The 26,041-nt window shown below is 41.7% G+C and overlaps 1 protein-coding gene across 2 annotated transcripts in view; it reads right to left on the bottom strand.

The window, feature by feature from the left end:
* The window catches only part of Bmpr2 (bone morphogenetic protein receptor type 2), a 122,274-nt gene extending 96,598 nt beyond the window's left edge, over window positions 1-25,676 (bottom strand). For both annotated transcript variants that reach the window (XM_051153873.1, XM_051153874.1), the window contains exon 1: window positions 25,177-25,676. In XM_051153873.1, coding sequence (XP_051009830.1) covers window positions 25,177-25,252 — 76 coding nt within the window. In that variant the 5' untranslated portion in view covers window positions 25,253-25,676. The remainder of the gene's footprint in view (window positions 1-25,176) is intronic.
* Window positions 25,677-26,041: the final 365 nt, after the last annotated feature.

Raw genomic sequence — 26,041 nt, 5'->3', positions numbered from 1 at the left:
TTAACATTATACATATATAAATAAAAAATTAACATTAACCATACATATAAATTTTCTTTATCCATTCCTCTACTGATGGATATCCAGGTTGGTTCCATTTCTTAGCTCTTGTGAACAGTAAAGTAAAAAGCACAGATATGCAAACATATCTGTAGCATACTGCATTAGACTCTTAGATATACCCTGAGGACTGATATGGGGCAGAGTCATACAGCAGTTGTACTTTAGATTTTTGAGGACCTCTACCCTGACTCTCGTAGTGTCTGTACCAGTTTCCATTCCCACCAGCAAGGCACAAGGGTTCCTTTCTCCCAACTCCTCATCAGCATTTGTTAACATTTGTTGTTGTTTTTGTTTGTTTGTTTTGGTGACAGCCATGCTAATTGGGATAAGATGGAATCATAAAACAGTTTTTTTGTTTGTTTGGTTGGTTGGTTGGTTTTGGTTTTTAGAGACAGAGTTTTTCTTCACAGCCCTGGCTGTCCTAAATTTTACTCTGTAGGCCAGGCTGGCCTCAAACTCAGATATCTGGCTGCTTATGCCTACAGAATGCAGGGGGTCAAAGGCTTTCACCATCATGCCTGGCTTTAGAGCAGTTTTAAATTGCATTCCCCTGAAAGCTAAAAATACTGAACATTTTTTCAAGTATTTATTGGCTATCTGTATTTCTTCTAACTGTATATTTAAGTTAATAGTTTTATATAAATTAAGCATAACTTAAGGAAGTTTAAAATTCAGAATTAGATAGGACAGTAAGGGCTCGGTGTACATGCCTATATTTCTAGCACATGGGAAGTAGAGGCAGAAAGATTAGGGTTTTTTGTTTTGTTTTGTGGTTTTTGTTTTTTGTTTTTGTTTTTCAAGACAGGGTCTCTCTGTGTAGCCTTTGCTGTCGTGGACTCACTTTGTAGACCAGACTGGCCTCAAACTCACAGCAATCCACTAGCCTCTGCCTCCCAAGTACTGGGATTAAAGGCGTGCACCATCAAGCCCACCCAAAGATTAGGTGTTTTAATTTATCCTTAGCTACAGTGAGTTTGTTTGGACTACATGAAACTGTCTCAAAAATAAAAAAGGAAGAACTAATTAGCTCAGAGTAACAGCCTAACACGCATGCGGACCTAAGTTTGATCCACAGCACTGCAAAAATAATAAATACATAGTCTCTCTCTCTCCCCCCCCCCCCACACACACACACACACACACACACACACACACACACACTATGTATGTATGTATGTATGTATGTATGTATATATACTTTTTTTTTTACATGAAACTTTCCTGCAGAGGAAAATAAACCTTTAATACACTGGGATATTAGAGACTAGAGAAGCTTCTAGAAATCAAAACCTATAGGACTGCCATAGGGGCATAGTCCTTCAATCCCAGCACTGAGTGGCAGAGGCAAGTGTACTTCTGAGTGTGAGACCAGCCTTGTCTACATAGAGTTCCAGGACATCCAGAGCCACATAGTGAACAAACTAAATAAATGTGTACTCTATGAACATATTCTAGAAATCCTGGACTCACTTTGTATACCATGCTGGCCTTGAACTCACAGAGACCCACCTACTTCTGCCTCCTGAGTGCTGGTATTAAAGGTGTGCATAACCACCAGTAGACATATTCTGGATTTTTAATGATGACAAAGGCAAAAACAAAATAAAACAAAACAATAAAAAAACCCCACTATTTTATTAATGTTTAAAGACTCAAAAATTAAGAAAGAGTAACTGTTGCTGTTGAGGTATCAGATTAAGAATCCAGTTTGCCAGCCTATGCTGGGTCTTCTGGAAATTAACCACAAAAGTTTTCTTCAGACCTTAACCTAATTATTTCCCAGTCATTCCACTATGTAGCGCTGGCTGTCCTGGACCTCACTGTGTAGACCAAGCTAGTCTCAAATTCACAGAGATCTGCCCACCTCCAAAGAGTTCTTCCTTATTTATACAGCTTACATAATGAGGACAACAAAATAAGCTGTGAGAAGTCAAAGAACCTGTTATTTAGGAAGTGAAAAATAAGTCATTAAAGCAAATGATGACAAGTCTTGGATTAAAATTAGTAACTCAGGGATTGAAGAGTTTAGCTCATAAGTAAAAGCAAGACCTTGGATTTGGTCTTCAGCTGGGGGTGGGACAGAGACAACACACACACACACACACACACACACACACACACACACACACACACACACACACACACACCTATCCAGCCCACAAAGAGGTGGCCCCTGACTGCACCTCACAGGAATCCTGCTTAGAATTCATTTGGTCTCATAAAATCTACCCTACAAGGATAATGTTTTTGTGGAGAAGGGCTGATTTCTCAACAGACGTTTCCTCTGATAGGAAGAGTGTGCAGTGACACAAACACTTAACAAAAAAGTATCCTTGGGAGGCAGAGGCAGGATCGCTGTGAGTTCGAGGTCAGCCTGGTCTACAAAGGGAGTCCAGGACAGCCAAGGCTACACAGAGAAATCCTGTCTCGAAAAAACCAAAAAAAAAAATGAAAAAATGAAAAAAAAAAAAAAAAAGAAAGAAAAGAAAAGAAAGAAAACAAAAAAGACCCAATGAGACATGAGGAATAGCACCAACTCTGGACCTCTTCCTCCCTCAGCCCTTCCACCCACTCAGCTCTGGCTTCCCTACTCCATTCCAAGTACCCCTGAGCGTGGCCCCCCTGGTGCAGGGTGAGCAAGGCCACTCCTGACTTAGCTGTGCCCCACTCCACCCCTGATATGACTCACCCACAGCCAGTGCCCAGCCACTGCCCCAACACTTTCTTTTCTTTTCCTTTTTCTTTCTTTTTGGCAGGGCGGGGCAGGGCGGGGCGGTGGTGAGGCATCAGAGATGTTGCAGCCATAACAACTTGGGAGTAATTGTATAAACCTAATCCAAGTATGAAAACTGGCAACATGAAATAACTCCAAACAGTATTATTTTAAACATTTATCTTTACAATTTTAAATATGTATATGTGTGGGAGTGGTACATGCACATGAATGCAAGTGTCCAAAGAGGTCAAAGGTGTAAGATCTCTCTGGAGATGGAGTTACAGGCAGTTGTAAGCCACCTGACGTAGGTGCTAAGAATCGAACTCAGGGCTCAGGAAGAACAGCATGTTCTCTTAGCCACTGAACCATCTCTCCAGCCCTCACAGTATTATTTTAAAATAACTAAGAATAAGAAAATATTGTACTGACACCCCCCCCCCCAAAAAAAAAAAAAAACTCAAACCAAAAATACTATAAGAGCATTTCCTTATGATGGGTAGAGGGGAGTGTTTATCAACAAAAAACACAACAGGCTCAAAGTAATGCACTCACAATTTGCCTTTTTGCCTGTGTGAGGAAAAAAAGGTTACATACCCTTTAAATGAGAATCCAAATGATACATGGCCCTTGAATGCTGCAATAACAGTCTTTTAAGAACAGGACAAACAGGAAAGTCCTCATTTGCAAAGAGCCACAAGAGCAGAGATTAGCAGTCTCCCTGTACTAAATGAGGTCAGGAGAGACTACCTGCATTCTTTTAATGACTCCAAGAAAAGACCTGTCCATGCTTAGAGTCTCCCATAAATAAAGTACACTTAGCACCAATACACATTTGAAGTGCACACTAAAAACCTGGAGTGATACAGACCTCTAAGATGAGCATTTCAGTGAAATGGGTATTTTAAGCTAATTCAGCTAGGCAGGCTAAATCTAAGAGTTCTTACTATTCAAAAGACATCACGTCACAGAAGCAGGCGGACAGTGACGCCAACATGATGCCTGGGAACACCAGAGAGAGAAAGGCCACCTGCTGCTCCCCTAGTCCTGGCTACAGCAGGGCTCTGTGTCTCCCTCAGCTCCTCTCCCACCCTTCTCTACCTACGAGTCATTTTTGAGATAAGCTAATTAGATGATTATCCTGATTTAAAATTTTTCAGAAGAAGAATGAATATGACCAAAATACATTTATGTATAAAATTCTCAGAGAGAGAGAGAGAGAGAGAGAGAGAAAGGAGAGAGAGAGAGAGAGGGAGAGGGAGAGCGCGCGCGTATGTGTGTGTGTGTTTCAAAGACAGGGTCTCAACATGTAGCCCTGAATACAGAGAGCTCCCTGCCTCAGCCTCCTGAGAGCTGGGTTGTTACTGTACCACAACATTCAGAAGTTAAAACAATTGTATTAAAATAAAATTTTTAAGTAAAAAAAAATATTTTAGCGACTTTTTTTGGAGAAAGAGGCAGCTGGATCTCTGGGTCAACCTGGTCTGCATAATGAGTTGCAGGATATTCAGGACTATAGAGACCCTGTCTCAAAAACAAACAAACAAACAAGCTTTTTCAATTAGATTAGGTTTATTGTATGAGCATGGGGAGAGAAGGAGGAAGGGAGAGGAACACCCCAGAAAGAGATAGAGACAGAGGAAGAGAGGGGTAGGTAAGAGCGTGAGAGAGGGGTGAGAGAAGTGAGAGGAAAAGGGGGGTAGGAAGAAGAGAGGTGAGAGAGAGGGGGGCAGGTGAATCTGTCCTTTTATATAACCCTGGGTATGGCCACACCTAGTGGAAGCAAGCTTTTTTAAAATTTTTTTATTTTTCAGTGACTAAAGAAATGGCTTAATTTACTTGTTATAAAGTATGTCTTATTTCATGACTTTCCTTTTTATTTTTGGGGGGCCTTGGGGGGTTTGGGTGTTTTGGTTTATTTTGTTGGGTTTTTTGTTTGTTTTTTTGTTTTTGGTTTTGGTTTTTTGAGACTGGGCTTCTCTGTGTAATGGCCCTGGCTGTCCTAGACTTTCTTTGTAGACCAGGCTGGTCTCGAATTCACAGAGATCCACCTGCCTCTGCCTCCAAGTGCTGAGATTGAAAGGCATGCGCCACCACCACCAAGTTGGCTATATATTTTATCTCATAGTTCAACATATTTGAGACTGGGATTAGTCTTTTTTTTTTTTTTTTTTTTTTTTTTAAATTACTCTGCCACACAAGTGTTGGTAGTAGAGGCCTGTATTACCAGGCCCTGCAGGGTTAGTTTTACAATCACTCCAGTTTCCTAATCTAACTGACATATTCTTTCTTAGTGTGATTTTTGGTTTGGTTTGGTTTTAATTTTTGAGACAGGGTCTCACTATGAAGCTCTGGATAGCCTGGAACTCACTAAGCAGACACGGTTAAAACCCAAGAGATCCACTTACCTCTGCTTCCGAGTACTGAGATTAAAGGCATGCACCACTATGCCCAGGTTTTAGTGGTGACTTTTAAAATCTATACTTGGAAAGTCACTTATTGGCCCTTCTCTGAACTTTCCTATACTATCAGTAAAAAACAAGGCATGGTAGTGCACACCTTTAATCTCAGCACTTAAAGGCAGAGGCAGACAGATCTCTGTGAGTTCCAGGCCAGACTGATCCTACAGAAAAACTTTCAAGACAGTCAAGGCTCTCCAGAGAAACGCTGACTTGAAAAACGTAAAACAAAAAACAAAAAGATATCAGTAAAAAGTTTCTTCTTGAAAAAAAAAATTATACAGCATTAACTTAAATATGAATATACATTATAAATATACATACATACATATCAATGCATTCACTATATATAGTTTGTTGCATCGCTTTTGAGATGAGGATCTTGTTATGTTGCCCAGGATGTCATGTACAGAACACCTGGCCTCATCCACTTTCCTACCTCAGCCTCCTAAGTTGTTGGAACTACATAGACAGATTGCTACACCTGATTTCCAAAAAGTTCAAGCATTAAAGTTTCTTTAATTTGATTATTTTATAATATATATGATCTAATAATTAAAATGGGGCTTCATTTCCCACATCCCTGTGGTCTTTTATTTATTTTTGCTTTTCAAGTATTTCCCACTCCATGACTTTTTTGTGGTCAAACAAGTTGGCTAAACACACACACCACCCCTGCCCCCCCCCCGCCCAAATCCAACTATCAAGAATTAAAACTAGCTGAGTTCCTTGGTGCAAGCCTTTGATCCCAGCACTCAGGAGGCAGAGAAGCAAGGCAGATCATTGTAAGTTCAGGGCTATCCTGGTCTACAAATCTAGGACAAGTCCAGGACAGCCACTGCTACAAAAAGAAACCCTATCTCAAAACACCAAAAACAAGCCAGGTATGGTGGTTCATGCCTGTAATTCCAGCACTCGGGAGGCAGAGGCAGGTAGATCTCTGTGATTTCAAGGCCATCCTGGTCTACAAAGAGAGTTCCAGGACAGCCAGAGCTACACAAAGAAACCCTGTCTTGAAAAAACAAACAAACAAACAAACAAAAAAAGCAATGAGAGAATGTGGCTGGTAAATGCAACTCTAAACATTATTTTTGAGCTCTTGTGTGCCTATTGTTTTGTACTGTCACTTTAACAGTTCCTTAACTATTTCTACTTCCCAACCCTTTATAATAGACTGTTTTAATCAATGTTCTATTGCTGTGAAGAGACACCATGACCGCAGCAACTCTGATAAAAGAACGCATTTGGAGGGTGCTGATTACTGGCTTGCTCCTCATGGCTTACTCAGGCTGCTTGCTTAAAGAACCCAAGGCCAGCCGGGTGTGGTGGCGCACGCCTGTAATCCCAGCACTCAGGGAGGCAGAGTCAGGCCGATCTCTGAGTTCCAGGCTAGCCTGGTCTACACAGTGAGTCCAAGACAGCCAAGGAATGGCACCACCCACAATGGGCTAGGCCTTCTCCTGTCAATCACTAATAAGAAAATGACATACAGACAGATCTTATGGAGGCATTTTCTAAACTGAGGGCTCCCTCCTTTTAGATAACTCTAGCTTGTGGTCAAGCTGACAAAAAAAAAAGTAGCCAAGACAGTTGTTCCCTAATTATTTACTTAGAGATGGGGATCCAGCTATGTGCTCAGGCTGGTCTCAAAGTCATGAGTAACCCCAACCTTAGCTCCCTATCAGCTGGGACTATAGGGACGTGCCACCACTTATCTAGCCAAATCTGGATAGTTTAGCCCCCAACTTAAAAGCTGAGCACACACCATCAAATATTGGAATTATAACTCACATCTGTGTACCCTAACAATTATACATAATAGTTTCTTAAATGTCAAACAACTAATCAAGTAATAGAAACTTTCTGCTAATAAACCAAATATTACACAATTAGTTTGAAGAACTTAATCAATTTATCCTAGCTTGCTGAGTTTACAGAAAAAAAACAATTCACAAAATGTAAACATTAGGAGCAACCTCAACGTGATCAATTCTCCCTTATAACATGAAAATGTATTGAGAGGAAAGATGATTAAGAATCAAAACTTAAGGTCAGGCATGGTGGACAGGAGAGAGGAGCAGCAGGTTCAGACAGGGCTTGAGCGCATGTGGATTGGAAGGAGGATCAGCGAACAGGCCGGACCAGCGCGCAGGCCAGAGACACCTAGGGACCCGTCCCGTGGTACGGATACCGGAAGGTTCACTCTTTTTTCCCTTCAACCTTTTCCCCCTCTTGTGTAAGTTAGTTGGGTTGTATAATAAAGTTTAATTGTTAAGAAACAGAGCCAACAGGCGCACGCCTTTAATCTCAGCGCTGGGAGGCAGAGGCAGGTAGATTGCTGTGCATCTGAGGCCAGCCTGGTCTACAAAGCTAGTCCAGGACAGCCAAGGCTACACATAGAAACCCCGTCCTAAAAAAAAAAAAAAAAAAAAAAAAAAAGAATAAAAACTTGGGAACTGGACATGATGGCTAACAACTATAATCCCAGTATACAGACAGTTGAACCAAGAATATTGCCTCAAGTTCAAGAACAGCCTTGGCTACACAGTTCCAGGTTACCATGGGCTATATAAGAGACCCCGTCTCTTAACCACATCCACCCCTCAAAAAAGAATAGAGATCTGACATGTGAGCTAGAGATATAATCCAGTGACGGAGCACTTGCTTGACATGGGTAAGACCCCAATTATATACCCAGCAACAGATAAATATTAGAAACTTCTAAAAGTCAAAATAATCCTGGGTTGAAATGAAGTTCTGCTCTCTTCCAGTTATTTCTATTCCTAAATATCTGTATTTGTGAAAAAAATAAATAAATAAATAACAGTTGCAGCAAAGTGTATAATGACAACATGAAACAAAGTAAAGCATTTAGCACAATGACCCTAACCAGAAGGTTTATAACAAGTAACTGTTAAGTAGTTAGATTTTTAGGCGTAGTGGTCCATACCTGTAATCCCAGTTACCTGGGAAGCTAAGGCAACAACACTGTTAATTTGAGGCTGGCTTATGAAACTTAGCAAGAACCTATCTTGAAATAAGTTGTAATTAAAATGTACATTTTAAAATTGTATTCATTTGTGGGGGGGAGGCACAGGCCAGTAGGTGAGTGTGGTCAGAGGACAACAGCTCCCTCCTTCTACCACATGGGTTGTCAAGCTTGGCAGCAAGCACTTTTATCTGCTGAGCCATCTCACTGGGGTTGTGGCTCAGTGATAAAGTCTTGACTAACTTGCTGAGGCACAAGGTCAAATCCCAGTGCAGGGAGGAAGAACATAGCATGCATGGTTGAATATGTGCATGTATATGGCATGCATTAGACGATCAGTTTAATGTCCAGCAACACACACACACACACACCAAATACATGTTTGGTTTTTTTGAGTCTGCTGGGTAGATCTCTCTGAGTATGAGGCCAACCTAATCTACAAAGTTCTAGGTCAGTCAGAGCTATAAAATAAGACCTTGTCTCTTTAAAAAAAAAAAAAAAAAAGCCAAAACAAAACAAAGTCTGCTGACCAGTGAGACAGCTCAACAGGAAGAGCCATTTATTGCCAAATCTAATGACCTAGGTTTGATCTCTGGAATCTACATGCTGGAAGGGAAGAACTCCCAAGCCGTGTTGCTGAGCGCCACACACACATAAATGAAAACAAAAGCTGGGCAGTGGTGCACACCCCTTAATCCCAGCACTGGGGAGGCAGAGAGAGGTAGGAAAATCTCTGAGTTCCAGGCCAGCCTAGTCTACAGAGCAAGTTCCAGGACGTCCAGGGTTACACAGAGAAACCCTGACTTGAAAAACCAACCCCTCCCCCCAGAAAAAAAAAAAAAAAGAAAGAAAGAGAAGAAAAAGGAAAAGGGAAAAAAAAGAAACAGCCAGCCTGCACTGTACTTGATACATACGTAGCAGGCACTCAACTCAGGAAGTTACGATTGATACATAGTATCGATCTCATCCGCTTGTTACTCTCAGCAGTATCTAACATACAAGTATTTTATAGGTGTCAGGGTTGTTTTTTGTGAATCTTTTCTAAAACCAGTTCCTTAAAAAAAAAAAAAAAAAAAACAATGAAATATTCATTTGCTGTAGAAATCCACTGCTTTTCCAAAGGAATTCTCAAGACAGCTGCTGAGGACATGACTCGGCTGAATCTCACAGGAATCTCTCTCGGCACCTTAACAAAAAGATGTCATGTTCTAAACAACAAATTCTATAATTAGCGGCCTGAATGAGTCAAAATAGGCTGGGAAGATTTTAAGAATCAGCTCCCCCAATTTACAAAATGAACGCGGAACCAAAGGACAGTCTCTTAGGAATGCAGGGCTAGTGCTTGCTAACTGCCTTTTGATATTGCTATGTATTTCATTACTCAGAATTCTCCTTCAAGTACAAGTGTTTGTGTGAGGTGACATCCTCAGCTAGACTTGGTGGTGTGTACCTACAATCAAGTGCCTGAGAAGCTAAGACAAGCTTCTGTGGACAAGCAAGAAGACCCTTCAAAAAGAAAAAAATAGAAATAAATAAAAAGTAATGGTCACAGGACTCTCCAAAACCAAAACTACACTTAAAATGTATGAATTCATAAAGCTACAAAAAGGCAGGACAAGCTAGAACTGCTTATGTAGAGAGATGGGGAAGTCTATTAATTCCTTAAATCTCAACTTACTAGCAATCAAAGACAATCTTTTTTTACTAATGATGAAGATGGAAGCAAGGGTCATGTGCCCTACTCCTTAGGAAAAAAGAACCTAATTGATTTTTTTTTTTTTTTAATTTTCAGTATTTTGCCTGCATCCTGCATGTCTGTGTATCATGTGCATGCCTGGTACCTTTGGAGGCCAGAAGGGGGCGCTTTGCTGCCCTAGAACTAGATTTACAGATGGTTTTAAGGTCCCATGTAGATACTGGGAACTCAACCCAGGTAGGTCCTTTGTTAGAGCAGCCAGTGCTCTTAACTAAAACATCTCTCCAGGCCCAAACCCAGTCTTTTGCTTTTAAAAGAATGACTTAGCCAGGAGGAGGAGTACATGTCTTTGTAGGAAGAGGCAAGCAAATCTCTGAGTTCAAGGCCTGCCTGGTCTACACAGTGAGCCCAGGCCAGCCAGAGCTACATAACAGCGTGAATCTGTCTCAAAAACAAAACAAAACGATGTCTCAGAAATCTAAGTATATGGACAAAACAATGGTTCCTAGAGAGTAGCTGTATAAATGGGGGAAAGGTTAGCATTAAAGCTAAAATAAATTTATGAATTTCCATTCTTCCACAACATTTCATCAAGCTAACACATGGGTTTTGGCCGAAGGACAAAAACAACTCAACAGCCATATCCATGTAAAACTGTGCTCCAAAACGTTAAGGAATAATTTCATCTGACTGTTTTAATCTTGCTTTCTTATCACTACAATATTGCCTTTGGTGTAGTCACTGAATATAAAAAGTTACTCCTCATGCTGAGCCGGCCCCTGGGGATGCTAATCACTATGAACACATGGAAACACCGTAAACACATCTTCACCTAAACTATGTCATCACCACACTCCTACTGTTGTTTTCCATAACTGAAGCTTTGCATCTTCAAGGTTTTATATCCATCAACATTTGAACATTACAAACAAAAACAAAACCTCAATTATCTGCTATACTTTCTAACAAAATAAGAGACTATAAGACACAATTCAATTTATCAATTATTCTTGAAATTTTAAATATAAGAATTTTGGATATCTAATTTTTTTCAACTGTTGTCTGTCGTCTTTTTTTTAATGCATGGCTCCTATGTAGCCCAGATTAGGCCTGAATTTACAAAACAGTCTAGGATGACACTGAACTCCTCCTAACTTCCCTTCAAAGTTCATGTTCCAGCAACACGTTTAAGAAATGGCAGGGGTTGCCAGGCGTAGTGGTGCACGCCTTTAATCCCAGCACTCGGGAGGCAGAGGCAGGTGGATCGCTGTGGTCTACAAAGCAAATCCGGGACAGCCAGAGCTACACAGAGAAACCCTGTCTTGAAAAACCAAAAAAAGAAAAGACAAAAAAAGAAACACCAGGGATTCCAGCACACCAAGGGAGTTACAATGACAGTCCATCCATGTTTTTGTTGTCTGTTTATTTGATAGGGGGTGGGGGTATTTTTTGAGACACAGTTTCATTAAGTTTCCGAGAACGGCCTTGAATTCCCAAGTGCTAGGATTATAGGCCACATTCATGGCTTCTAAGCACTTTTCTACCTTCAGGTCAATGCTCTATGTTTATAAATGTCTTTCTGTGGAACAGTAGAGTGCTGAACTTAACCTCTCATCTACAGAGGAACAATGATAGCAATGGTGTGTCGAGAGCTCTAAGGTCAAGTCTGGCCTAGCACGCTTTAGACCTGGGCTCAAAACTAAGCCACACACACACAAGGAAACAGAAAAACAATACCGCTCAATCTGCTTAGGAGACAGTGAGATAACAGTAAATATAAGAAGAACGTAAATATACTAAGCACTCAAGAAATGCTGGGGCTAGAGAGATGGCTCAGCAGTCGAGAACACTTACTACTCTTGCAAAGAGCACGGTTCAGTTCCCAGCACCCACATGAGGCCTCCCCATCTGTAACTCCAGTTCCATGGGCTCCAACACCTTCTTTTGGCGTGCAAGGGCACCAGGCATGCATGCGATACACATGCATACATGCAGGCAAGACGTTCATACATATAAAATAAACATGAAGCTTTAAAAGAATACTTGTTTATGTGACTCCTCCCTTACTCCCTCAGCATGCAGCATGCTCATTTGTTGTAATCACTTTTAAATTATATAATTCTAATCTATTCTAAAATATCTAACAATTTCTTCCCCCCCCCCCCCCAAGACAGGGTTTCTCTGTACTCCTGGCTGTCCTGAACTTGCTTGGTAGACCGGGCTGGTCTCAATCTCAGAGATCTACCTGCCTCTGCCTTCCAGAATGCTGGGATTAAAGGTGTGCACCACCAAAAAATAAAAAAATAAAAAGAGTATGCTGGGCTGGGTTTGTGCCTTAGTGGCAAAGTGCACAAGACCTGGGGTTCATCACCAGCACCACTGGTAATTTTCACGCTTAAGGATGCATCAGACTTAACTAAAACCAAGTCAAAATTCATATTACTATGTCAAAGGCGTGAAATTCAATAATTTGCATTTCTAAGACTCTCCCAGATGATGCCACTAATCCAGGGACCATACTCTGAACACTATTAGCCTATACCAAATAAACTAGTACTTCTCAAGATATTCACAAAATCCTAAGAGTTATGGGAGACGCTTACAAAAATACCATCCATGAACTGGTAAGATGGTTCACTGGAAATGAGGTTCTCTGAGCAAGCCTGGAGACCTGCACTGGATCTTTGTAACCATGTGAAGGTGGAAGGAGACCAGAACTCTACAAGTTGTCCTGTCACTTGCATATGCACTTAAGAACAATAATACATTTTTTAAAAAATTTTCAGGTGGCTCAGCAGTTGAGAGGACCCCAGTTTGATTCCCAGCATTAACATGAAGACTCACAACCATCTATAACTCCAGTTCCAAGGGATCCAATGGCCTCTTCTGACCTCTGTGATACACAGATATGTATGTCAGCAAAACCCTCTTACACATAAGATGAAATAAGTAAATTTGTTTTAAAAATCTAAAGAATAATATCTAAGACCAGTATGTTAGTTAGTCCACATCATTCATGAGATATTATTTATAAATGTCAAAGTGTCAAACCCAAACTGGCAAAATCAGAATTTTCTGAGTATTTCCTATAAATATAAAGTCTCAGATCTCAGCCCAGCAAAACACCTCAGTCAGTACTCTATAATCTGCCTAAGCAAGTCCTCGCTCAGCTAAGGATATAAGCAAGAACTATCTTCTTTCAAAAAACGTATAAACAAGACAGTTACCTAGCACGTGTAAGGCCTTAGTTTGACCCACAACTGCAAACAAGCATGCACACACACACGCACGCACGCACAAATGGGCAAATGATGCTTGCTGAGCAAGCCTGTAGACCTGAATTTGATCCCTGTACATCACAAACAAGGAAAAAAAAAAAAAAAAAAAGGTAACATTTCTAGGCTTATATTAAATACTAAATGATATTATGGCCTTAAACAGCTCCAAAAATTCAACAGAAACTAAACTACTGAGCACTAACTAAACTCAAAGCAGAGTTGTGAAAGAAGCAGAGATGGCTCTGTGAGTAAAGCACTTCTGAGTTCAATCCCAAGGCCCCATGTGATGGAAGTAGGGGACCAATGCCTCTAAATTGTCCTCTGAACTCCATGCGTATAAAGCCATACATACACAGAATGTCAAAATGAAAGAAGTAACTATACCAAGTAACACTCCTGAAATGACATGGTAGTTCTCACCCCTGCTAGTTGCTTAAGAAGCAGCTGCCTCAGCTGGCCCACAGGCGGCCCTTCCGACTCCTGCACATGCTCCACCCTCCACCGTATGGAAGAACAGCTACTCTGCCTGTCACAGTGCTAAGCAGAACAATGCTGAGTCCTGCCTTTCAGGAGCAGGGCTAAGTAAACACACGTTTCCCTTCATCCTTCCAGACGGTAGTCTTCCCTGTTAAAGATGTGTAACTCCCTGGCAACACCCTATACTTAACGCAACTCCTTCCGGGCCCATTAGATGTGCTACTCAAAGGATGTTCTGACCTGTATGTTTTAATATAAATGAGTATTTATAATGCCTATCTCCAAAAGAAGAGGGAAACAAGACAATAACAAAACCTCCGATTATAGACATGAAAACATACACAGAGAGAGCAATAACCAAAGAGTAAACTGAAAGGGAAAAAAACATACAACAGTGGACATAGAAAAAGTTAAATAAGGTTTAAAGGACAGTAGCTTTCTCTTCATTTTCAGTGGCAAATCTGTATTCAAAAATTCTTTCCAGGCTGGAATACAACTCAATGGTGAAACACTTGCCTGGTGTGCACAGGGCCCTGGGTTCTGATCCCTAATACCACAAAATACCATGTTATGGCAAAAGGCAACATAATTCCTTCTCAGAGGCTTTAAAAAATATTTTTCCTAATTTTTTTTTTAATTTTTGAGACTGGGTTTCTCTTATAGTTCTGGCTGGCCTAGACTCACTTTATAGACCTGGCTGGCCTCAAACTCATAGAGATCCACCTACTGGTCTCCCAAGTGCCTTTTTTTTTTTTTTTTTTTTTTTTTTTTTTTTAATGTTTTCAATACAGGGTCTCTCTGTGTAGCCCTGGCTGTCCTAGACTGGCTTTGTAGACCAGGCTGGCTTCAACCTCACAGAGATCAGCCTGCCTCTCCCTCCCTGAGTGCTAGGATTAAAGGCGTGTACCACCACAGCCAGCTAAATCTTTTTTCCTCTTAATTAAAAGAAAAGTAGAGATTGCTTTATCCTGTCATCTAGTACAATTATGAAATGGGAAATCAAAACATAGGAAACAAATTTACAGACAGGGATGCCCACATACCAAATGTCATCTAAACTGTAACCAGACAGCACAAAAGAAATTTCTAAAACATTCACAATAGTTGATTTAAGACAGGTATGTTGATTAAAAATCATTTTTACATATGCCCTAATAAAAGTTTTTTCAGTTTATTTCACTAAGGAAAAATTACCTGCTTGTAAAAAACAAACAAACAAAAAACCTGCCCTCTAATTTGCATCTCTCTATCCATAGAGTAGCACAGTTCTCAGCTCTAGTCAGAGAGGCTCCTTTGTAAAGTGAGAAGTGGCTAACCAAGAAACTCACAACTGGCCAGGGTGCAAAAAATGCCACGGAGTTCTCGGCCACAAATGAGACATCTAGGTCACCCACACCCTATAGCAATAACTGCAGAAGAGAGTGAAGAAAGGCTGTCAGAGCCCAGAGGCCAGGGGGGCACGACAGGACTTCTGTGCCCATGGACTCACAAGCAGCTGTGGTTGCCTACTTCAGACCCACGCAGGACCAAGCCAGTCCACACTCTCGTACGGAGGGTGACGGTTCCATGAAACCCCAACCATAACTGAAGAGCTATGGACAGTTACAGCTCCTGGGGCAGGCAGAGTCGGTGTTCATTCAGAGTGAGGCTCCACTGCATGAGCCCATACACAACACACAGTTACAGATGAACACTACAACCAGGGCCCAACAGACTAACAAGGAGAGATGGAAAAAGGAGGGGAGGAGGAGAGAAAAGAGGAAGGGGGAGGGCACAAGATGGGGGGGGCAAACGCTGGGCAAAAGATTGTGATGGAGGGTGCAGAGCAGTGGACATGGATTTGGGAGGAACTGGGGAAAGGAGATGAATATGATCAAACACTGTACAAAAATTTCAAAGAATAAAAATAATTTAAATAGTTTCAAATATTCAAATATGTATTTAATAAATTTTAAAATAAATATTTTTAAACATTTAAGTTATTCTGGCAGCTTTACTGATAGGTTAAAATATAATAACAATCAAATTTTTCCTCAAAAGCTGGGAGCAGTGGTCCACGCCTGTAATCCTACTACTTGGGGAGGCAGAATCAGGTGGATCTCCGTGAGTTCGATGCCGGCCTGTCTACAAACCAAGTCCAGGACAGCTAAGGCTACAGAGAGAAATCCTCTATCAAAAAACGAAAAACAAACAAACTTCCTCAAAAATATATGTGCAATAAAGTAAAATTAATTAGTTATTTTCTCTGCCTTACAGAATAAAAATAGCTAATCAGTAAGAATACTAGAACTGGACAAGGCAGCATAAACTTAAATCCCAGTTCTCTGTAGGCTGAAGGTCTAGAAGGAGGAAGGAATAGGGGTTATTGCTTTAAAGATTTATTTATTTTATTTATTGCATATGAGTGCTTTATCTGCAGAAGAGGTTATCAGATTACATTATAGATGGTTGTGAGCCACCATGTGGATGCTGGGAATTGAACTCAGGACCTCTGGAAGAGCAGGTGGTGCTCTTAACCACTGAGCCATCTCTCCAGCCCCAACTTTAAAGATTTTGTTGTTGTTGTTGTTGTTTTTCAAGACAGGGTTTCTCTGTGTAGCCCTGACTGTCCTGGACTCACTTTGTAGACCAGGCTGGCCTCGAACTCACAGAGATCTACTTGCCACTGCCTCCCTGTGTGCTGGGGCTTTAAGGATTTTAAAGTTTGTGTATAAGGTGATGAAAAGGTTTTGGCTGTACAAATATCACAGTGTAATTTGGTTGTTTTGTGAGATAGGGTCTCTCTACACAGAACTCTCTCAAACTGGCAGATTTACCTTCCTGCTAGGATTAAAGGCATGTACTGCTACACCTAATTTACATAGTGAATATGTACTTTTGAAAACACTCAAAATGGTGGCCCTGGCCTTTAATCCCAGCACTCGGGAGGCAGAGGCAGGAGGATCTCTGAGTTTGAGGCCAGCATAGTCTAGGATAGGCAAGGCTACACAGAGAAACCCTGTCTCAAAAATCCCCCCCCAAAAAAGGCAATTCTTACATATTGTAACAATTATACATGCTATTACATATTATAGTAAACACACTAAATTATATATTTTAAGTGGCTTAATTACATATGAATGTATATATTCATATATGATATATGAATATATATACGAATATATGTATTTCATTCAAAGTGGACGGCTGGCTTTTGTCATTCAATAGGCAAAAAGACTGCATAAGTACAGTGGCGTCCTGACCTGCCCCCTCATTCACAAAGGAGGATACGGAGAGGGAGGCCAAAAGCGCGGAATCTGCCCAAAGTAAACAACTCGCAGGAACACTGACAGGAACCCAGAACGTCCAGTTCACTTGGTCATCACTTACTTTCAAAGATAATTAAAGCCTAGGAGAGGAATAGCCAAAAGGGGAGTCGGCGAGGGGAACAGCAGCAGAGAAGAGCTCGAAGAGCTCGGCAGAATTAAGTCAAGAGGCTGACATGTGGCTACATTTGGGAATTAGAAACCCATTGCTAGCTGGGTGTGGCGATCGCTTGGTGTCCTGGCATTAGAAAGGCTGAGGGACAGGAAGACTGCCACAAGTCAGAGGCCAGACAGGGCTACCAAGTAAAAGTCAAGCCAGCTAGGTTACACAGCAAGATGCTAACTTTAAAAAAAAGCTGAAGAAAGTCAGTCAATCAATCTGGGGGCATCTGCACTAAGAATGGGCAGAAAGGAAGACGCTTAGGCTAGGGAGCCAGGAAGTTTTCACTGTTCTTTATAGCTAATGGGGGAGGGGTGAGGAAGGGGGGAGGAGGAAGGGGGCTATTTTAAAGAGAGAATTGAGAAGAGCAAAAAGACACCCAGAGAAATCAAAGAAGATAAGTAGCAGGGAGAAATTTCAAAATTCTAATACCTACCTACCTACCCTTGCTTTAAATAGCATGCATCCTAACCTCTAGCTCACCATCATGAGATGCAACACTGAGCATGGGCAGGTCATCTTTTCTTTGTATCACCCTTTAAGATTTACAAAATAACTACAAATGGGGAGCATATGTTTGCTAAGCGAATGCTTCAGCTCCCCCACTCCCAAGCTCTTACCTACACTAATACTCCCCTACCTCCCCTCCTGGCCACTCTAGTCATGCAGAAACTGTAAAAGGGTCAACACTTTTTGTCAAGCACTATGCTAATTACAAAAATGAGCATACATGTTACAGACTAACAGTTTGGTCCTAAATTTTTCTATCCAAGTCTTAAAGGTGGCTCACACCTTTAATCCCAGAACTTAGGAGGCAGACGCAGGCAGATCTCTGTGCGAATGAAGCCAGCCTGCCCTACCAGAGTTAGTTACAGGACAGCCAAGGCTAAAACAGAGAAGCCCTGTCTCTAGGGAAAGAAAGGGGGCAGGGGAGAAGAAGAAAGAAAAATAATTACCAGAAGTCATTCAATCCATACAGCCTAAGTGATAAACAAATGACAATTAAAATGTAAAAGAACTGGGATTCTTTTTTTTTTAAGTACACTGGTCATTTTTAATTCTCTGATGACTTTTCTTCAAGGGTCAAATTATTTACCTAATGAATTTCTTTTCAGATTACATAGCACTCATTCTATAGAGATTAAATTCATGCTCTCCTTTTAACATATCTTATACTAAAATTATATCAAGCAAATTCAAAGTTAAATTATTTTATAATACCAGTAAAATACCTGCTTACTTTAAAAAGAGTAAAATCCTTTCTATCAGGGCTAGAGAGATAGCTCAGCATTTAAAGTCACTGGCTACAAAGACAGCCAAGGCTACACAGAGAAACCCTGTCTCGAAAAGAAAAAAAAAGAAGAAAGAAAGAAAAGAAAGCCACTGGCTGCTCTTCCAGCACATATGTGGTGGGTGACTCACAACCTCTCACTCTAGTTCCAGAGCACCTAACTCCGTATTGTAGCTTCTGCAGGCAACAGGTACACATGACAAACAGACATACATGCAAACAAACAAACAAAACAATAAACCAAAAATAAGCAATTTAAAATTCCCGCTAACTTATTATCAGCCTATTTCTAATTCCATACAAATATCCCTAAATTGTATGTATTCTGATCATATTCACTTCACAGATCAAAAAGAAAAATGTTTTTTAAAACAAGTCTATCTTGTAATCTCAGTACCTGGCCAGCTTCAGCTCTGTAACAAGTTCAAAGCCAGCCAAACTACGGGAGACCTTGTCTCAAATAAATAAAGTCTGTAGTACACAAAGTCATCTTCATTGCATTTGGAAAGGACTAAAGACTAAATTACTCAGACCCAGGTTTTAAAGCCAAGCATGGTATATGTCTATAATCGCAGAGCTTGTAAGACTGAGGCAAGAAGTTCTCAAGTTTTATGCCAGCCTGTGCCATATCATGAGACCTCATCACAAAAACTAAAAAATTTAACTGTAAAGGGACTATGTAGGACTATGTAGTATATTACAAAAGATATAATAAGTGAATTTCTAGATATCCAGCCGTTGTGTTTTTTTCCATCAGGCATCAATCAAATCACAATACAGTTCTTATTCTGTGGACAGAAAGGTAACACATATAATAGATCAATGGGGGTGGGACGTAAGGACTCCATAATTAACACCAAAACAATCTTATCAAATTTAGTTTGGCACTAATCCTTTTATACTTCATCAACAATTATCATAGAAACTTAAAACCACTTAAGGACCATTAAATGGCTCAGTGAGTAAAAGTACTTGCTGTGTTACCTTGATAACCTAAATTCCATCCCTAGAACCTACATTTAAAAAAACAGCTGAGCGGTGGTGGGGCAGGCCTTTAAACCCAGCACTTGGGAGGCAGAGGCAGGAGGATCTCTGTGAGTTCGAGGCCAGCCTGGTCTACAGAGAGAGTTCCAGGACAGCTAGAGCTGTTATACAGAGAAACTCTGTCTCAAAAAAACCAAAACAAAACAAAAAACAAAGCTGGGCATGGTGGCGCACGCCTTTAATCCCAGCACTCGGGAGGCAGAGGCAGGCAGATACCTGTAATTTCAAGGCCAGCCTGGTCTACAAAGCGCGTCCAGGACACCCAAGACTATACAGAGAAACCCTATCTCAAAAAACCAAAAAAAGAAAAAGAAAGAAAGAAAATAAAAGGTGAGTGGGGGGTGGGGAGGCAATAGTGGCCATATCTTTGATCCAGCACTACAGAGGCAGAAGCAAGCAGATATACGAGACCGAGAGTTCAAGGCCAGCCTAGTCTGCAGGGTGAGTTCCAGGACAGCCAACACCACACAGATACACCCTGTCTTAGCTGTGGTGGCTCCATCTGTAATCTCAGCACTCTATTATAACAGGACACAGGGACAAGAGAACAAGCAGGAGGCCTCTGTGGGTCACAATAACACCATCAGAAATAGCAAGAGACTCTGCCTCAAAAACACGGTGGGAGCATAGAACCCACCCTGAAAAGATGTACTTCATCTCTACATGTGCACCCACACTCACAAGCAAACACACAATATATAAATAAGCAAGAAAATAAAACACACTTAATATAATGACATATATGTATGACAGTGCCACGATGAAGGCATTGTTTTCTATGCTAACTAAATTAAAAGTCATTTTAAACACACACACACACACACACACACACACACACACTTCTTTCTACTAACAAGTTTTGGGTTTGGTAGAAGTACGAGGAAAATAAAATGCCCAAAAGAGCGCTTCTCTAACACTCAAGATTCTGGGTCTGATCCTCAGGAACACACACACACCATACACACACACACACACACACACACACACACACACCTGTCCTAGAGTTGCTTTGTAGACCAGAAAGGATGGCCTCCACCTCACAGAGATATGACTGCCTCTGCCTAGTGAGTGCTGGGATTAAAGGAGTACGTACGCCACCATGCCAGGATTCCTTCCATTTTTTAAAAATATTTTTATGTGTACAAATACTTTGCTTACATGTATGTTAAGCGCACCATATGCATACCCAGTACCTGCAAAGGCTAGAAGAAGAGGTCAAGCCAGGCGTGGTGGCGCACGCCTTTAATCCCAGCACTCGGGAGGCAGAGGCAGGCGTATCGCTGTGAGTTCGAGGCCAGCCTGGTCTACAAAGTGAGTCCAGGATGGCCAAGGCTACACAGAGAAACCCTGTCTCAAAAAACCAAAAAAAAAAAGAAGAAGAGGTCAGAGCTTCTGGAACTGGAGTTATAGATGGTTCTGAGCTACCATATGTGTGTGGGTGCTGGGAACCAAACCAGGTTCTGTGCAAGAGCATCAAGTGCTCAAAACCTCTAAGCCACCTCTCCAGCCCTCCAATTCCTTACCCCGCCCCCAAGACAGGGTTTCCCTGTGTGGCCCTGACTGTCTTGGAACTCACTCTGTAGACCAGACTGGCCTCCAACTCAAGAGATCCACCTGCCTCTGCCTCCCTCCAATTCCTTTTTATAATCCATGCACTAAGTTTTCTTAAACATCCTCTATGTAAATAGTAAGATGTCAGACTACAAAGCAATTTCAAAATAAGAGACTTGGGAATATACCTCATTGATAAGCATATCTGCCTGCTATGCAGGAAGCCCTAAGTTTCATCCTTAACATTATGAAACAAAAGATACTAATTCATTTTTCTTGGGGGGGGGGGGCAGGGTTTCTCTGTGGAGCCTTGGCTGACTCTTTAGACCTGGCTGGCCTTGAACTCACAAAGATCCACCTGCCTCTGATTCTGGAATACTGGGAGACTTTACATTTCACAGACACACCAACACTAATACTGCAAGAAAGGCTTATTCACCTTGTAAGAGAAACACCCTCCCTGTACCACCTGCCTTCCCAATCCTCTGGAGTAGAATGGGGTTTTGAATTCTTCACTCCTCTGTAGTTATTCTATGCACTCATATGTTAGATGTACCCTCCTTATGTGCAAAATGTACCACTTCATACATCTTGTCTTCTCTTTTTTTTAAAGGTTTTTCAAGACAAGGTTTCTCTGTGTAGCTCTGGCTGTCCTGGACTTGCATCGTAGACCAGGCTGGCCTCGAACTCACAGAGATCCACCTGCCTCTGCCTCCCAAGTGCTGGGACTAAAGGTGTGAGCCACCACACCCGCCTCATCTTGCCTTTTTTGTGGCAGTAGGACTTGACAGGCCAATGGGACTCTAGAGGAACAGAGTCTGGAAATAAGCTGGTGGGTCTGGGCTTGACCTCTTGCCCTCTGTTACTCTGCCTTGACAATGGCTCTTACTAGGGAGGAAGGCATTACCCTCTCTCAGGATTTGGGCCCACAAAGAGACAAATGAAACAAAGTAAGTAACTGCTACATGACAATGACAATTCTGTGGCTGCAAATTATTTGTAGCAGAAGGTGAGCAATCACCCAGCTGTGGTTGGCACCCAGCACTGGAGAGGCAGAGGCAGGCAGATCTCTATGAATTCAAGGCCATGTCTCAAAAAGCAAAAAAAAAAGGTGAGTAATCACTATACTTAGATTCAATTAGCACTGATTATATAAAGCATGCATCTCTTTTAAAATTCTTTGGGGTAAAAAACTACCCACTGCCGGGCGTGGTGGCGCACACCTTTAATCCCAGTACTCGGGAGGCAGAGGCAGGCGGATCGCTGTGAGTTTGAGGCCAGCCTGGTCTACAAAGTGAGTCCAGGATGGCTAAGGCTACACAGAGAAACCCTGTCTCGAAAAACCAAAAAAAAAAAAAAAAAAACCTACCCACCACCCCCAAAAAGTTCAGTATAACTACAGAGAAAATAATACCCATTTTATCAAGAACCTCAGGTAACTGTTGTAGTGTCCAAACTGAGAAACACAAATGAAGATTATTAAACCTGCAGTTACTTGACCAAATTCACTAACCACTCAAGAATGCTAAATAGATGACTCTCAGGGCATGGTGGCTCATGCCTTTAATCCCAGCACTCAGAGAGGCAGAGGCAGAACTGCCAAGAGCCTGACTCCAACCTAGTCTACAAAGAGCTGCAAGATACACTGCCTTCAAATACCACCAAGGATAACTTATCTAGGACCCCCCAAAATGTCATAACATCTATTAGTCTTGCAATGTCTTTTTTTCTATTCAACTACATTAGCGGCACCTCCCAGTTAACATGGTTTCACCGGTACATGCCAAGTCTGCACAGACCTCCTTAGTCACTTTGTACTTAAGGAAGCTGCACTAGCCAATCCAATCTCGGACAAAGTTTTCTTACTTTCAGTTATTTCTTTTTCCTGCTACAGGGTTTCTCTATGTAGCCCTGGCTGTCCTCAATCTCTCTTAGGTAGACCAGGCTGACCTCGAACTCAGGGATCCACCTGTTTGACAAAGTTTGTACATTTTCAGAACCATAGCAGTGCATGATAGATACCTGTGTCGTTATTTTATAAATGTCCAAGCTTCCTTTCAAAGGTGACCTGATCTGGTAAAGGCATTACTCTATCTCATATTCCACCACAGGAAGAGGAAGTTGCCGCTGGCTCTGCGGCTGCTCTTAGCACTAAGGAGGTAGGTAAGGATGCAGCCTATAATCCTGGCTCCACAATTTACTGTGTGATGAGTTACTTAAAATTCTGTATTTAACACTCTCTCTCCCTCACTGTATGTAAAAGGGGAATAATAATAATAATAACCTACAACACAGAAGTGCCAGGAGGCTCAGAGGAGAAAATATATGCAAAACTCTTTTACTATATCTTGGTGCACAGCAGGTATTCAGTAAACACTATCACAGCGCTGAAATCCAGCTTCAAAGATGCCATCATCTGGGACTATATAACATGGGGAAAGAAGACTAAAATCACTTTTGGATGAAACTTCTTTAAATACAATCCTTTTTAAAAGAGGACAAAATTCATTTACCAAATACAAACTAGTTTGAAATCAATGATATTTTTCTCTGATTTTTTTATACGTCTGGTCACAAAATGATGAGCAAAATATCATAAACGAGAAACTACATTCTAAAAAGGTGAAGAAAATTTAAAAAATGAAATGTTCTTGGATTTCTGCTTGCAGAATGACTGCTTACGTGTCAAGCCATTTTTACTCTTTTCATATTTTACAGGAACCACATGACTTGTGGTTAGAGAATTTAAACAGCTAACAAAGAAATTTAGAGAAAATTTGTTCAATTTTGCTTCAAAAAGAATTGAAATAATTAAACATTAAAATGTCAAATCTCAAGATGTAATCAATTCAGATTTTCCAATGATTTTTAACACTGCATAGATTTACTATTAAAAATACTAGATATAATGGGCTTGAGAGATAGGTCAGACATTAAAGGCTAGGCTCACAACCAAAAATATAATTTACTAAATATTATCCAACGTTAGACAAGAGTATCAAATTCACAAAAGGAAACTTCAAATTTTCTTTCAGTATTTTCCTAGGACAAACCTTTAAAATGTAAATAAAGCAAGTAATCTCTGTGTCTAATACAGCAATAAAAAAATTACTGAATGTGAAAATTACTTTTTAAAAAATTGGAAAGCCATTACTTTGTCTACTCATTTTTAAACTTCCTGTGACTAATTTAAGAATCCATTCCTGAAATTTTCTAAAAGCAAATCACAAAAGGCTGTTGCTTGAAAATAACTGCATTGAGAAAATGGGTTGGGGTTTTTTTTCCCTCAAGGCGACTAAGAATTAAAAAGGAAATGGCCAAAGGAAAGGGGAGTACCATTTCCGTTCACACGTTAGTAAAATGTCAAAGAACTTTCAGGAGTCAAATCTCCTCGAAGTCTGATGTGAGGTCAAAGTTGTCTCAATGACAGGAAAACCAACAGACGCCAAATGACTAATAGAAAAGTTATCAAAACACGTCTGTGCCCAGCAGTAATTCCAAAAGGACACAAATTACGAATGTCCAGGATGAGAAGACAGAGAATAGTTAATATTCTTGGAAGCAAAGCATTATTAATGATGATGGCAACAAACAGTATTATACGACGACGTATCAAGATTCTCACTCACACTCTGGCTTCCTCAACATTTATTCCACTCACCAGGTAACACTTTTAAATAGTGAAAAGTAACATGGATTCCCAAAGAGTGATCTAAACGTAAGGATACGGTTTAATCAAGCCAGTGTTTAGTTGTGCTTTTTACTGCAAACCAAATCTGCTTCTTTCCAGAAAAAGAAAGAAAGAAAGAAAGAAAACAACTACCAGCGCTGTCTCCAAAATCGTCTAATAGACAGTTCACTAGTGGATTAAAATATTATTTTTAATCCTTGCATTACCTCACAGCTAAAAATGTCAAGATACCACACCCAATATGTCTTTTTTCCCCCCCGTGGGGGAGGGGTCAGGGAATACCGGAGTAGGGACGGGAAACTACACGCAAACACTGAAGGTGATTTCCCTGGCTGATTCCTCCGCCGGGATCGGAGCGCACACGTTGCAAAGGGCGAGCGCAGGCCTCGGCCTCCGCAGGCTCCCGCCCTGGCCACCCTCTAGGGTAGGAGCTGGGGCTCGCCACCCAGCACTACTCACCAGCCGTAGTGCCGACCAGCAGGACGGCCCATAGCAGCCAGGGCACCCGACAGGGCCGCTGCAGCGAGGAAGTCATCCCTGAGCCAGCCAAGAAGCAGGAAGGCAAAGAAAAGAGATCTGGAAAGTAAATTCGGGCGGAGAAATCCGGCCAGGAGGCTGCTCGGTCTCTCCTTCTGATTTATCCTGCCCGGATTACAATGCAGTTTGAAAGGACAAATGGCAGATGTGAGGACCTAGCTGTAGAGCTCTCATTCCACTGCAGAATTTCCCTTCATTTCGCTCCCTCGTGGCTGGGGGGCTTGATTCGCCTAGGACGGGGTGCCTCGGCTCCCCAAATTGAAGGCATGTCCGTGGGGGGGGGGGTTGAAGAAGCAGCAGGGAGCCCAGAAGAAATCCCTGCAATTATTTCCCTCGTAGTTTCACGATATCAAAAAAATATCCAGATCTGGGAGAAAACATATCCAGTGAGCCGGGAGCGAGGGGGGTGAGGTGGAGGGCGGGGACACGCTGGGGGCACTGAGGATCAGAACAAGTTGCGGGCCACCGGGAAGGGCGCAGCGGGGCAGGCAGCGGCGCCGGGCCGCCCGAGCCGCATCACTCCCGGACTCGGGAAGACAGTAAGGATTCCTTTTAAAGTTTCGCTTCGTCGCTTCCTTCACTCGGATTTCGACGTCAACAAATCCTTTGCGCCGACTGGGTCGAAAAATGTGCTTGCCTCCATGGGCGAGCCCGCGGGGCTTCCTCGGAACAATCGCGCGAGCGAGGGTCGCGCAGGCTGTGGGCCTCCCGGCGCGGGGGAGGGGAGCGTGGCGGCAGCCCGGCTAGCTAGCCCCGGCGCGCTACACGCGGGGAGGTGCGGAGCTGC

This window comes from Acomys russatus, chromosome 12 (assembly GCF_903995435.1).
Source record: "Acomys russatus chromosome 12, mAcoRus1.1, whole genome shotgun sequence".
Taxonomy (NCBI): domain Eukaryota; kingdom Metazoa; phylum Chordata; class Mammalia; order Rodentia; family Muridae; genus Acomys; species Acomys russatus.
This window is presented reverse-complemented; position numbering and strand designations above follow the sequence as displayed.